The sequence below is a fragment of the Pollachius pollachius genome, assembly GCF_949987615.1.
Source record: "Pollachius pollachius genome assembly, chromosome: 13".
NCBI classification, from domain to species: Eukaryota; Metazoa; Chordata; class Actinopteri; order Gadiformes; family Gadidae; genus Pollachius; species Pollachius pollachius.
Genome location: NC_136946.1, coordinates 10,037,172 through 10,051,550, shown reverse-complemented (window position 1 = coordinate 10,051,550; position 14,379 = coordinate 10,037,172). Strand labels below are relative to the sequence as shown.

The 14,379-nt window shown below is 47.1% G+C and overlaps 1 protein-coding gene across 2 annotated transcripts in view; it reads right to left on the bottom strand.

Moving 5' to 3' along the window:
- The window catches only part of LOC307084616 (sodium bicarbonate cotransporter 3-like), a 44,038-nt gene that overhangs the window by 14,935 nt on the left and 14,724 nt on the right, over positions 1-14,379 (bottom strand). For both annotated transcript variants that reach the window (XM_079749064.1, XM_079749065.1), the window contains exons 3-11: positions 12,539-12,688; positions 11,503-11,641; positions 10,343-10,503; positions 9,770-9,958; positions 5,399-5,472; positions 4,396-4,553; positions 3,506-3,593; positions 3,064-3,210; positions 2,366-2,475 (exon numbers count right to left, since the gene is read on the bottom strand). In XM_079749064.1, coding sequence (XP_079605190.1) covers positions 2,366-2,475; positions 3,064-3,210; positions 3,506-3,593; positions 4,396-4,553; positions 5,399-5,472; positions 9,770-9,958; positions 10,343-10,503; positions 11,503-11,641; positions 12,539-12,688 — 1,216 coding nt within the window. The remainder of the gene's footprint in view (positions 1-2,365; positions 2,476-3,063; positions 3,211-3,505; positions 3,594-4,395; positions 4,554-5,398; positions 5,473-9,769; positions 9,959-10,342; positions 10,504-11,502; positions 11,642-12,538; positions 12,689-14,379) is intronic.

The following is a 14,379-nucleotide window of genomic DNA, read 5'->3' as shown; positions in this document are numbered from 1 at the left end:
GTGCAGCGTAGGAACCCCCAGGGGAGGAGAGACCTGCCCAGGCCTGCCCACAAGGGACCCCCTTCACACCCAACGTATCCACCCTCCAGGCAACACCGGGGAAGTCTCCTGCTGCAGCTCGATGGGAAATGGTACTAGCTGCGTGTGCGTGTGTGTGTGTGTGTGTGTGTGTGTCAATGTTGAACCCAACCACTTCCTGCTCAGGTTGTTTAAAGACGACCGCTAATCTATCTTATAAATACACACACAGTGGGTTTATGTTTTAAATATAGCTGTGTCGTTCCACCTCACCTCTCTCTCTCTTACTCTCTCTCTCACCACAACCCTCAGCTCCTCCCATCAATTTGTTTTTTACCCGGTAACCAACTGCCCTCCACACACTGCTTTCTCAGACATTTCCTACTCTCCCCCCCTCCCTCCCCCCCACACACCCCCTCCCTTTCGTACCGTCTGTGTGCCTTTTATAGAAGTCTGCTGGAGTCTGTAAATAATGCAACACACACACTTTATGCGTATGCTCAAGTGTGACATTTCTGGGTTTCAAATGACTTTCTACGGCTGTAAAAGCCTCGTCTTCGGCTGAATGTCAGCAGGGCTAGCCGAGGAAAACAATAGTGGGTAATTAACTCTGGCAAGGTCTCAAACCTACAATCAGTCTGAAATACCACGGGTATTAACAGCAACACAACAACACGGATGTCCCATCGTGATTGCTTTGGATTTATGGGTGTAAGGAAACAAGTGAATCCATGAGGTAATTGTAGACAAACATATGCAATTAAAAGACTTATGTCATGGACGACTGCTAAGCCCACTTTAACCCAGGTGCAGCAATACTTCCTGGGCAGCGGCCCATTGGCTTACGATAAAAAGAGCCTTCAGAACACTTATGTTTGGATAGCTCTGCCAAGAGTATGGAAATGCCTCTCAGAGGAGGATTTAAATATCTCTGCAGGAGTAGCTGTGCTTTTAACCCTATGCCTTTTTTATAGATGCACTTTCAACTCACAACTCGCAACTCACACTGTGTGTGTGTGTGTGGGGGGGGGGGGGGGGGTGAGTGAGCCCTCCCTGCTCAGCTCATTTAAGGTTTGAAAGGTGTTGTCCTGCTGACTGACCTGTAATTAACATGAGACGTATACGTGATGTTATTCGCAAACCAATAAAGAAAAACAAATGTCTCTTTAATAGTTTTACAGTTTTCTCAATTAATTCTATAGTTATAACATTATTCCTTTCTCGCAAATAGCCGCGATAGAATAATTTGCGTCCAGGGATTAATAAAGTCCCTGTCTGCCTTTTGTCTAGGACCTGAGAAATACCATCTCAAAAATACCATGACACACAGAGAGACTCTGCCAGTGGTCGGGGTCGATGAACTCAAATAAAAACCATGAAATGAGAAAAGGCTTCTAACCTTAGTCGCTGCTATCCCTTGTTAGCTCATTTCCACAGACATATTATTCTCCTATTCCAATAAAGTACACCCGAAGGAAATCCACATTCCACTACAGATGAGCAAAGGATGACGTCAACGTGTGGGCCTGTGAAGGCGTAGGGTTTCAGACACATCATCCTCATCATAGCTCCCTCGTAAAAAGCCTGCAACGGCTCAACACACACAGCTGGACAACATGTTTTATCCCTTGTGCGTGACCCAATCCAATACTGAGGGATCCAATCATTTAGCTCAGATGTTGTTGGTCAAAAGACAGAATTACATTCAAATTACTTAATTAAAGTCTTGCATTTAACAAAAATGGATGCAAAGATCCCAAAAGAGAAGATGTATATTTTATAGGTAGCATCGTGGTCAGAATTGTGAGCCCATCCTGATCTCGCATAGAGTTCACCTTCTGGTTCTCTCTGCAGTCTGGCGTCGAGATTGTTGAAAGAAAAAAATAACAGGACTGTACAGCGCTTAGGGATAAGAGTTTGTTTACGAAGAAGCAAGGGGCCCCACAGTCTACAGAATTGAAAAAAACAATAGGGGCACCAAACAATAGGAAAGGGTAGCAATCATTGGCACATTCATGGAATATCTAAACAACACTGAATAACGATGTTCGACTTAGAAAGGGAACAGCAATTTGCATGGATGGCTTTGCGCAGTAGATGTTTTCACCAGATTCGAAAAAGAGCAAGTAGAGCAAGAGTGTCACTTGGATACTCTGATTGGCTGGATTATTATTTTTTTTCATTCAATTGCTGCCCAGCCAAGGCCAGACTGATTACGATTGTGAAACGCAAAGTTGAATATCTGGATGGTCTCACAAAGCTTTAATATTGGGAGGCACAATTTCCCATAATTTGCCACCAGATGGTAGCCAGTTCAAAGGCCTAAGTTAATCTGTACACAGCTCACCTGCCGGTCCTCTGCAGCTCTGGTCCGGAGTGCTCTTCCTCCTCCTTCTCCATGTCCCCCGGGGACGGGGACGCCAGTCCGTTGGGCTGGGACGGCTGCTTCCTCTTCATCTGCAGGTCAGAGGTCATTGGATGTCAACACGCAGACAAACATGAACTTAGTCTTCTAAGCGAAGTAACTGGCTGTATGGCTCCATACTATACACATAAAGTATAACGACCTAGCTACGGGATCAATAGTAAACACATCCGAAACCCAGGATTCAAAACAACTTTCCCGGGCCAACCACGACATTGAAAATAGTCCAGATATAAATAAACTTCCAATAGCGGTTGGCATGAATACGTGCGATCATAGCAGGAAAATATTTTTACATAAAGACAGTAAGCAAGTCAATTTAAGCTATGTGTATGTTAAAAGCTTTTGCAATTATTGTTGCACATTACATACACATTTATGGATTGATTGATTGATCAAAATAATGATATTTTGTTATGCATTCCTATCATAATGTTTTGGATTATTTAGTTAGTTTGATTCCCATGAAAACCAAGCTTTTTGGGGTAAATTCATTTGAAAGAGAGCGAGACAGAGGGACAGAGAGAGACAATGAGAGAGAGAGACAGAGACACTGGTAGGGACCGAGACAGACGGAGAGAGAGACAGACTGAGACAGAAAGAGAGTGAGAAGGCCTGACCTGAGAGGGGACGTTCTTTGGGGGCTCGATGCGTATAGTGGGGTCCCACTCTCCAGGAGGCAGGACTGTGACCTGGTCCAGGAACTCATCGATACCAGAGAGGAGATCTGTCCGGTCCTTGGCCTTATAGGCTACGTCATGGAAAATCTACGGAGCAGTCGTCAACATTAGCAGAGATCAGTGAGAGTAAATGCAAGAACACATATTTGTAGTGTGAGAGAATGTACTGTATCGAGATATAAATATCCATGATTGCAGTTAACCAGTAAAGTTCCAACAAGCTAATCCAGTTCCCATCCTAGCATACAATCTTGGTCTTAAAATGTAAGATCAAGTAAACTCGATGAGAGCTCTCATTAATATTAAACAGGGATCTCTTAGTTCAAATACTACGATAATAAACATGTGAATATGCATTTACATTACTCGTCACTGTTCTCACCTCATCTGTCATGAGAGTGGCCATAGACCTGCCAATCTCATGGTACTGGGGGCCTTTTCCATGAGGTCCCAGAAGCAAGAACAGAAACCTGCAATGACACACAGGTCGTCATGCCAACAAGTAACCCCACCATACTGACGAATGGAACGCGTTTCTTTCCCCCACCACCTAATCCGAATATTGATTTCATGCCGGCTAGAATCTGTGTGTACTGCTAAATGTATGTATGTAGACAATATGGCAGCTGGATGAAAATGTGTGTGCTTCAATTCTGCAGTGGTACCCATATAACAGAAAATGTCCCATTGTTTTACCCTTTGCAGGCAAAATAATTGGTAAAACATGAGTGGTATTTAATTAAAAGACCAAATGTAATTAAATAAGAGTCTCAAGTTCCTAGGGAGCTAGTTAATCACAACAAAGGCATGTGTACACAAATGAAGGCAGGGTTATGCAAGATTGTTTTAGGATTAGCACAATTAAAGTGAGGATCTACATAGAGAACATTATTTGAGATGGTAGAACAGCACTACTGAATGGGATATTCAATTAGGCATTTTTATACACCAAACAATGTATTAAGCCACAAATCTTAATAAAATAATCAATTGACTCCGCTAAGGATTCATTGATCGGCCTGGTTATTTGTATTGCTTGGTCAAGTTGTCTAAATGGTTCCCAACAGCAAATGTGTCATACACATTTTGGTTCACAATCAGAGTGTGATTCAAAAAGGTGGAAGAGTAAAGCTCACAGAGCACCAATGTAGCGGCCCTTTTCAGGCACTTTGTATAGGATTCACGTCCATTTCACACGTGAATATTCCCGTCTGAACATGGTCCTGCTTCTGTCCCGACCCTGTGGTTTGCTCTGGGCTCAGGGGGGCTAACCTGGTGGGCACCGGCACCTCTGTGAGGCCCGTGATGAGGACGGCGGGTGAGAGGCGCACAAAGGCGATGATGGGCTTCTCCAGGAAGTCCACCTCGCCCACCAGCACGTTGGAGGCCTCCGCGCCCGGAGGGATCTTCTTCATGAAGTTCATGTCCACCTGGAGCGCAGCCAGAGAGAGAGTTCAGACAGCATCGCCGATGAAGCGGTGGAGAGCAGGCAAGCAAAAGGTCACAGACGGGTAACGAGGCGGCTTTCAGTGGGGGATACGGACTAGGAATGCAGCCATAGTCTTACCTATAGAAATCAAAACATGTCCAAATGAATCGTTACTCTATTTGGAGAGTAATTTTGCATGTTTCTTTAGGAAGACATGTACACTTTTTAAGTATTGACCAGTGCATTATAAAACTAGAAAACTGGTCATTTATGCAGCAAAATAGGGAATGAAGGAAGGCCAGGAATTGGGGTGTCCAAGAATTCATGGTTTCTAAGAATTGAGGGGCACGGGGCTACTAACAAGGAAAGATAGCATCTACAAGGAGAACTAACCAGTACTGAGCAAGGGCAGCCAGGATGACTATCTTCGCTTATATGGACAAGAAAAGTGACATAAGCATTGATTTATCAGCGCATCACTCATACCTGCTTTAGAGGTATCAGGCGCCATGCTTAGTTTCTCAATTCAAACTATATTTGATGGATGAGGGCATTGTGCAATGCAGTGATAGATGGGTTACCATCTTTTGTAGGCAAAAACGAAAACATCAAAACCCAAGTCACACGATGCTTAAATCATCTGAGCGTTTAAGTGCTCGCTCAGAGGACCAGAAAGGTTTCCTGGCTTCAGTCCACGATCAATGAAGAGCATGAGCGATGATGTGGCGCTCTCCAGCAGAATGGAGTTGGATGGGGATCGGAGCAGACCCTCTGTGCTCTGTACCGGGGGGGCCAGGGGAGTTAGGTTACCTTGCTAAGGTCGAAACCGCTGCTTTCTCTACTGACCCCTGCTTTGGACGACCTCCTCTCCGCTGCCTTGGTGTCCAGGTTGGGGCAGGAGCTGGGCGACACAAGAGGTCCTGGGGGAGATATGGGGCCGGGGGGTTGGGGGGGTGGATGGGAGAGGGGTAGGGGGGACAGAGGCGGGGGTTGTCAGTCATTGGTTTTGGGGAGAGGTCAGGCGCTTGGGAGGGGGGGGGGGATTTAGGAAGGCGAAACGCAGAATGATTATTTTGCTGAATTTCTAAATTGTGGTTGTTCGTTTTATTGAATTAAGAAAACATAATGACCCTTATTGTTTTGAAAAATAGACTAGATAGACCTGGTTGCAAATATAGTGTCCATGTTTTTTCGGCCTTGTTTTCTGTAGTTTTGTTTTAATGCTTGGTTACCCTTCAAAATGATGTTGAGGCTAGAGACATTGAATATGCGCGACCGTACGCCGTCTGGGGACTTGGGCAGGGACAGGTGTTGAAGCCCTTTCTCTGCATAATTGGCCACACACATCAATACGGCCCACAAGACGCGAAGCAATACACGACAGGAAACGCTAGCACTTAATAGTGGGAGATGAAATGAAAGGGTAATGTATGTAAACCCATAGCAGAAGCAAATGCCCTCCTTCTCTCTCTTGCTCACCCCTATGTGCACGCGCTTCAACACATACGAGCAACCCCGTCCACACTTCATCAGCTGCCCCCTCTTCACAGACACGCCACGTTTCCAGCTCAATAATTTATCAACCAAAAAGGTTAAACCGAGCTCGTTTAAAACTGCTGATGCGTTTGTGAATCACTAGTTCATGGCGCAGTAATGATCCACCGAATCCGCGAGACACGGTGTCAGCATGGGGCCGGCTTGGTGATCCGTTCCCCTTGACTTCGTATTCCCGGGGGCTGACCCGACTGGATGAGGCCCTGGTATTCACCACAGGTGGCGAGCATGGACCCCATCGCTAGCATTCCCAACAAAGCTACTTGGAATACGGGGGCTGGGATAAGGGGGGGGGTGGGGGTGTAAATTGGCTTAGGCCGCATCCGGCAACGCATGCCAGTCAAGAATGCGCCAGAATGTGTATCCATGCCAGCATGGCAATAGGGTTACGTCATATTGTTGGCGTCTTTCATATGTGGAAGTCACGAGTAAATAAGAATATGAAAATAACAATAATATATAACTTTAAACATTCTTTGTGGAGCAAACCCACATAGATTTCTGAATGAAAGGCAAAATAAATATATCAATTTGTTCAAATATATTTAAAACAGATCACGTGAATTGGTTTTGGTGAAAGAAACATTTTGGCGTTCGGTATCGGACGTGATTTAGAGGACCACGTCAACAGTTTAACAGAGTTAAAAAGACAGATGTCGGTTAAAGATAACCAACACCATTAGGAAAATAGTCACCCTTGCTCCGCTTTACAAAGATTAATATTTAGATATTTTCTGTTCCCAAGAATGATTAACCATTTAGTAACTTCCCTAAAAACGAATCCACTCAGCTGTATTAGGCACGACCCAACATGTTGGGTCAATATACATACACAACGGTCACATCCCTAAGCAATATGCTGTGCCGTTTCAAAACCCCCATCCAAAACGCTGTGCTGTAGTCCATGAATTCCCTAACCCTCTATGAATAACCCACGTCCTTAAACTGTGTGCTCGTGGGTGTCCCTCACAGGCATGAGCGGAGATGAGGTGGTCTTCCTCGTGGGGAGTAGAATTACAGAGGTAGCGGTTGATCTATAATAAGACCACCCCAACCTTTCAGTATCCCCTACGGCCCTGTTGTCACCTCTACACGGGACCCGTACCTCGCAGTTCAACCACCATGAGCGTAATCACACATGGGGGGGGGGCACACAAAGTTGTGTGCAGGTAGCTCACAGGGACACACACAAACACACACACACACACACACACACACACACACACACACACACACACACACACACACACACACACACACACACACACACACACACACACACACACACACACACAGATTTTGTAAGGACGAACAGTGACTGTCGGTTGGCCCACGAACGGTACGTGGAAACACAGCCACCCTGCTCTGGCCGGGTCTTATATTTAGGCAGGCTGCTGGCACGCGGTGATCTCGCCCGTGTCTTAATGAGGAAGCATCTTGGAGCCTTACGCTCCCACGTTGGAGGAGGAAACCAAATAGGGGTTTGCGTGTGCCGAGATTTGCAATGGAAAAGCCGGACCGAGATATTGATTGGTGGAGTTAAAGCTTTGGCTAGAGATTTGGACGAAGAGAACCTGCGTCGAGTCCCCAATGGGAGTCTCCTGGCTGGAAGTTGTTTTACCAAAATGGAAGAGTATAGAGGGAGGAGAGGGGCTTGTTCTGGAGGTGTACACATTTCTTAAGCCGTTTGAGCTGAAAAGAGCGTGGGGTGGATGTGTGAGTGGGTGAGGGTGGCTGTCGTGCAAGAGCACGCACACACACACACCACGCGGTAATTGGATCGGTATGGCAGGCTGAGCAGTGGCACACAGGACCAGACTAACTGGAGGACGGCCATGCAGTGCCAACGAGTTAAGTATGGATTGGGACAGGGCCAAGCAACGCACACACACACACACACACACACACACACACACACACACACACACACACACACACACACACACACACACACACACACACACACACACACACACACACACACACACACACACACACACACTATGTTTGACTTGGGATCACAAACAAAAAGGTAGGTGAGGGGGAATAAATTAATTCAAGAGGCAGAGAAGCAGAGCTTGTGAGTGCAGTCTTTAGGTTTGTGATGACAACATGGCTGGTGGTGGTGTGGGGGATGGGGTGGGTTGGGGGCTGTGTGAGCGGGGGGGAGAAGAGCCAGCATGCCCAGTGCTAGTTTTTCTCTGTTCAAGCAGTGACTCACACTGGCGGGCAACACAGATATTTGCCTTCTAAGGGCAGTGGTCTCCCCCCGTCCGTGGGGGTCTGCGGTGGCTCATCCTCTGGGGGGGACACCACCACCTCGGGGATGCCCCGGCCGCCGTGGCCCTGGTGCTGCTGGGACTGGGAGACGCATCGGTCGGGAGGGGGCGTGTTATGGGGCGTGGTCATAGGAGAGGCGCCTGTGGCGGCTGCTGCGGTCGAGGACAGGGAGGAGGGCAGCAGGTGGTTGAGGAGAATGGCCACCCGCGACTCGCGCCTTTGGGAAGGGCTGCCGATGGCGGCGCACGGGCCGGGCTTCTGGAGGGAGAGGCGAGAGGAGGACAGGCCCTCTCCTAACGGGAGACAACAGGGAGGAAGAGGAGAACGGACAAGGGGAAAGGGGGAAGGGGTTGGAGAGAGGAAGAGATGTGGAGAGAGAGGAAAAGAGGAGGTACGAGAAGGGAGGAACAAGAGGAAAGATGGAGCAAAGGGGAGAACTCGATGAGGGAGGAGAACACAGAGGACAATGACTTCAGGAGGAGACGTCGGGGGGGGGGGGGGGGGGTGAAGCAACAGGAGGGGTGCAGTCAGAAGTTGTGCGGGGAGAGGACCGGGTCGAGTGCGATGCAGAGGGACGTGTAGGGGGAAGCATCCAGAAAAGACCAATGGCCCCTCTAGTGAGCTTCAAACCAATCAACCGATCACAGCACTCAACAGGTGGCTGGCACCATTGCATACTTCAAAGAGGCAGGCATGCAGTAGGTAGCGCAAACGAAGGTGCACTGTATGCATACGTACATACTATAAGGACAGGCACTACTGTGGGCAAGATTAAACACTCATTACATGATATAGAACAGACGTAAACAATTTATACAAATGGCATTCAAATACTTCACATTTAAAAATAGGCTACACTTTTGCATTTAAAATGCAGGGGCATGTTCCAAGATAAGATCCTAATTGCCAAATCATTCCTAGAAGCACAGCCCAGCGAACAGTGAACATGAATGCACACCCGACAACCATACTACTTACTACAGTCAACAAAAAGAAAATACTAAAACAAACACACTCAAAACACAGACACACACATTGGTGATTCCAGTTGACAAAACGCTAATCACTCGGGAGCATTACCTCTTGCATAATCCCTGGGAACCGAAGACATCGTTCAAGAAACCCTGAAGCCAGGCCAAGACGATCATGCCAGCATAATGATTACCCCCCCCCCATGTTTCTCTGTCGCTAACGTATGACCCCCCAACTAAAGACTGTCCCCTGCATTCTACTCACTTTCAACCTTCCACCTTTTATGCTGGCATGGGCGGCGGGGGGATGGGGGGGTGAACATAGGGGATTTGAAAATTGTCGTTTTGGCCGGAAAAGTTCAAATCAATTCTGGTGAATAGGTAACGGGAGTGCAGTCGCGTGGTTTCTCACCGTTTCGGTCGAGCAAATGCGGATCGGAGTGTTTCTTGCCGATGTCGGCGATGGATCGCACCAGCGGGATGCGGTTGCTAAGCTTGCGTTCGTTCTGGTGGTGGTGCCTCTTGAGCATGGCCTCCCGCACCTTGAAGCGCAGCTCCTCCTTCAGCTGGCCCGACGCCACCATGCTGTCGATCAGCATGTCTGGGGAGACGGACCCACAGACACGATTTGGAAGGTATTTGCACCAAAGGATTTACTGATATTTGCACCAAAGGCTTTTCTCAGATTATAATCATCTTGAATTTCAATCAGCAACAGAGAAGAGCGTCACTCTGATTGACTGTGCCTATATTTAGAAATCAATTACTGCCCAGCTAATGCCTGACTGATATTCATTGCATGTTTCAAGTGAATAGATGGATGGTCTCACAAGGCATAAACCCAGCACAACATTAATAATTATAAACCCTGCTTCTAAACACTTTGATTAAAAAAGAAAACATGTTTATCCAAACACCTTATTGAACATATGAATGTCATGTCCCACCAACAGAGGACAGCATTGTGAATGTACTTTGTGCGTACCTGCGATGTCCTCTATGGCATTGGCCCTCATGTCCAGCATGACGGTGCCGTTGAGGATGCAGCTCCGCAGCTCGAACAGGCTGTGGAGGGACAGCGTGGCCACGTAGGGCTTGCTCCACCTCTCCCCACCGTCCTCCACGTCCTCCTCAAACTTCAGCCACCTGCCTCACACAAAACCACACATGCAGAGAGAGACGCACAACCACAAACAAACACACACATACGCAGAGATGCACACACACACACACACACACACACACTTCTCGTTTATCCCAGTCGGAACATGTACAACTGTCACAGCTTTACTAACACTGCAGTATTATGACCAGATGGACCGGCCATCATGTCTATTTGCAGCCGTAGTGGATGCTTGTTTGTTGTTCTTGGTCTCGTTTGGAAGGCTCTGGGTTCTGTAGGACTGTGTTGTTCCCCCCTTGTACATACTAATGTTTGTTTGAATCTGTTAATTTCACCACGGGTAGTTCCGACCAAACAACCAGATTGGTAAACAAAACGTTTTGATAGTGATCAAAAAGGCAAAACCGCAGACTTAACTATGCTCTAATTTTCAATGCTTTATCGCTATGAATATTACTCCCCCAGTGATTAGAACCAAAACACAGTTCTACGAGTTTAGTAGTGGCCAAATGTCGAAAAGAATAAGCTAGCAAAGCTTTCAGTGATCAGTACGGGAAATCCCTTGATCTCTAGAAAGCATTAACTCAAGTTGGCTGGCTGACTACACACCAGGGACGAGGAAGCCCCTCCGTTGCTAGGTCAGTTGTAAATTAGGTACTTCCTACTTGCTGGAGCAGTAAACTCACGTTCGAGTTTCAAAGGAGCTTACACATGCGACTAAATGTATTCCGGGTATAGGTCAGACCCCATGTATTTCCAGGGAAAACAGATTGAAAGATATTTTGAGAGCACATTGCACCCACGATATGAGAAAATATAGATTATATTTTCTACAAAAAGGAGGAAATATAGATTATATTTTCTACAAAAAGGAGGAAATATAGATTATATTTTGTACTTTTTCGTGGGCAACAGTTATGTACTCCAACTCCGAATCGTGCTTCACCATCATGAATGGCGGCCCCCTGGTGGAAGATTGCCTCAATAAGATATGTGGGAGGAGGAGCTGGGTGCTCTCTGACCTGGCCGTCTCCTTCCACTCCGTGTGGCTGCCGTGCCTGAAGGACAGCTCGTCCAGCTCGGTGAAAAGGTCGTGGGGCACATGTTCCGCGTCGTCGTCCTCCGTGCCCAGGATGAACTGTACCCGCTGGGACGGGGTGTCTGCACGCACCAGCAGGGGGGGAAAAGGGAATCATTCAAGGAAATGGTGTGTGTGTGCGTGCGTTTAGCGTGCGTGCATGCGGTCAGCATCTCAACATCAACCTCTGAAGTCATGGAGGAGGAAACATTAATGCAAGGTTTGCCTTTCAACCCAAATGACAACCTGTTGTAGGCTGGTACCACTTAGTTGTCCTACTCCGTTATTAAAAAGGTTAGCGCCAGGCTAATAACCAATCAAAAGACCCTGGCCTTTCCCTTTAACATTTGTGCCGTTGATTAACAGTGACACATTAGTCTGTCGGCTCCTCTCGCTCTCTTATCGTGTCTGAAATGTCAACGACCTCAACCAGTGTTGGGGCTGTTTGGCTGTGCCCTTTATTGCCCCTCAGAGCTTCATGTAAAATCCCCTCAACGCCTCTCTTAGATAGTGCAGGAGTGTGCCTTGCTTACCCATTATTAATGTGAATAGAAACCATGGCAATGGGGCAAAATATAAGGACTCAGGAAAGGCCAACTGCCATTGTAGTTATAAATAGACATGGAGGACACGTAATCACTGAAAAAACAAAAGTATTGTCCTCTGAAATTGACAATACTGGCGTGTTCCTTCACATATTGGATCTAGGAACTGTGTCTCTCTGTGTGTGTGTGTGTGTGTGTGTGTGTGTGTGTGTGTGTGTGTGTGTGTGTGTGTGTGTGTGTGTGTGTGTGTGTGTGTGTGTGTGTGTGTGTGTGTGTGTGTGTGTGTGTGTGTGTGTGTGTGTTTGTGTGTAAATCAAGTGTTATAAAGAGGGAGTCACATACCTAAACAGTGACGGACAGTCAAGACTAAGGGCTACTTCGGGGGGGGGGGGGTTGCTGTGTGTGTGTTGATATAGGTTGCCCCTGGTTACCAACCATAAGACGGCGACTCCCTGCCGTCCTCTTTCCCCTCCTCGGCGTCCCTGTCCCGTTTCTTGCGGTGGTGTCGATGTCCGCGGTGGCGGTGCCTGCCTCTCCTCTCTCGACCCAGGGGGACGTGGACGCCGACGTACACCGCCCTGTGACCTGGTCGAGTGTGGGGGAACTTATTTAATAAAGAACACACACTTGGGCTGCCTTTGTGGAGGTTGTATGGCGATACAGGAGGAACATGTTCACAAGCAGATCAGACGAGTCTCTGAACTAAAGATTTGGCGTGTAGTGAGACAGTTGGTTAGGTAAATATTTTGGACACCGGTGGCAATTGTTCACTTTATGTCCATTGTCTTTTTTCTTGTTACCAGTCCATAGTTGACAACAAGATATATGGATGTGAGGATATAAGTAAAACCAGCCTTGTTATCTTGGCGGTTATCTTCTGGGAAACATTGTATGGTTCCATCTTATGGCCAACCTTGACCACAAGCGTTTGACCCACCCACTAAAAATGTGTGTGTGTGTGGGGGGGGGGTTACATTCTAATCCATTAGAATGTAACGCAATACATTCTAAAGGATTAACTACGACATTCATTTTAACACATGTTAATATTTCCATTACACAAAACAACAAAGTCATTGTTGTGTTGAGGAAGCCTGACCCCTATTAGCCTAATGCTGCAATACGCCCTAATGACCAACTGTTGGAAGGAAGGTCGACCAGAACTACTTATGGAAAAGCAGTCACTTTTTTCCACTTGATGATCCACGTCTAACGTATATTGCCTGCTACATTATTCTTTCAAACCTACATATGCCCAATATCCACTTCTTATAATGCTTTCTTTGGCGATCACTTAATTAGGCTGGAGGTAACTTGAGATGCATGTTGTTGCCAATAGGGCAGTTACAATCTGGAGCGGGTCAGCGAAGACGTTGTGGTACACATCCCTCAGATTACATCCAATTTGGTCAGTGCGTTTAAACAATTCCTTATCGAGGTACTTGACCCCAGTCAGTGTAGGACACAGCAACAGCGATAACTACAGCAAGTCAGAAAGGAAATTCCCAACTGCTTACAGGGGAGACACCCGTTCGTTGGAAGTCACATAACCAAAACTGTGTTGGGTGCGAGAGCCGGTTTCCAGGGAAACGGTAACAAATCTCCCGCTGGTACGGGGAGCCAGGAACCGGGCCTTCCCCTGGACAATCAGTCCGAGACATGAAACATAAGCCGATAGCGCCCATGAAAAAAGGGATCTGATCCTGTTCTCCAAAGAAAATTATTTTTCAACACTTTCTGATTGCGCCCTCCTCAACCCACCTGACGTGGATGAGGAAGGTAGGTTGGGGTATTCCCTCAAGCATATTTAGCACCACGCCACCTCCGTCAGAGTAGACTATCGCCTACCACCATCAAGGCTGGCTCTGAACACAGACGGATATCATCATTATGATAGAAGGTGATCCACTTCCACCGTCACCGGTGTTGGTAAACAGCCCATTGGAGCACTGGGGGATGCAAATGCTCTCATTCTTCTTTCTCTGCCAATAGACGTTTCCTCTTTTCTTTCCCTGGATGAGTCATAGTCTAGGCGACTGAGAGAGGCCCCAGGAGGAGCATAAAATAAAATGCATGCGCATGACCCGTGGGAGAGGATGAAAACACAAGGTGAGAGTATGGGGGGACACACACACACACACACACACAAACAAAGAGAGAGAAACAAGATGAAAGGGTAAAAAGAGGAAAGGCACCGGCTTGTTGACACAAAAAAATTATATATAAATCTAAAAAAAGTGGGGGTGCAGTCTTTCAAAGAGGGAGCGAGAGGGAGA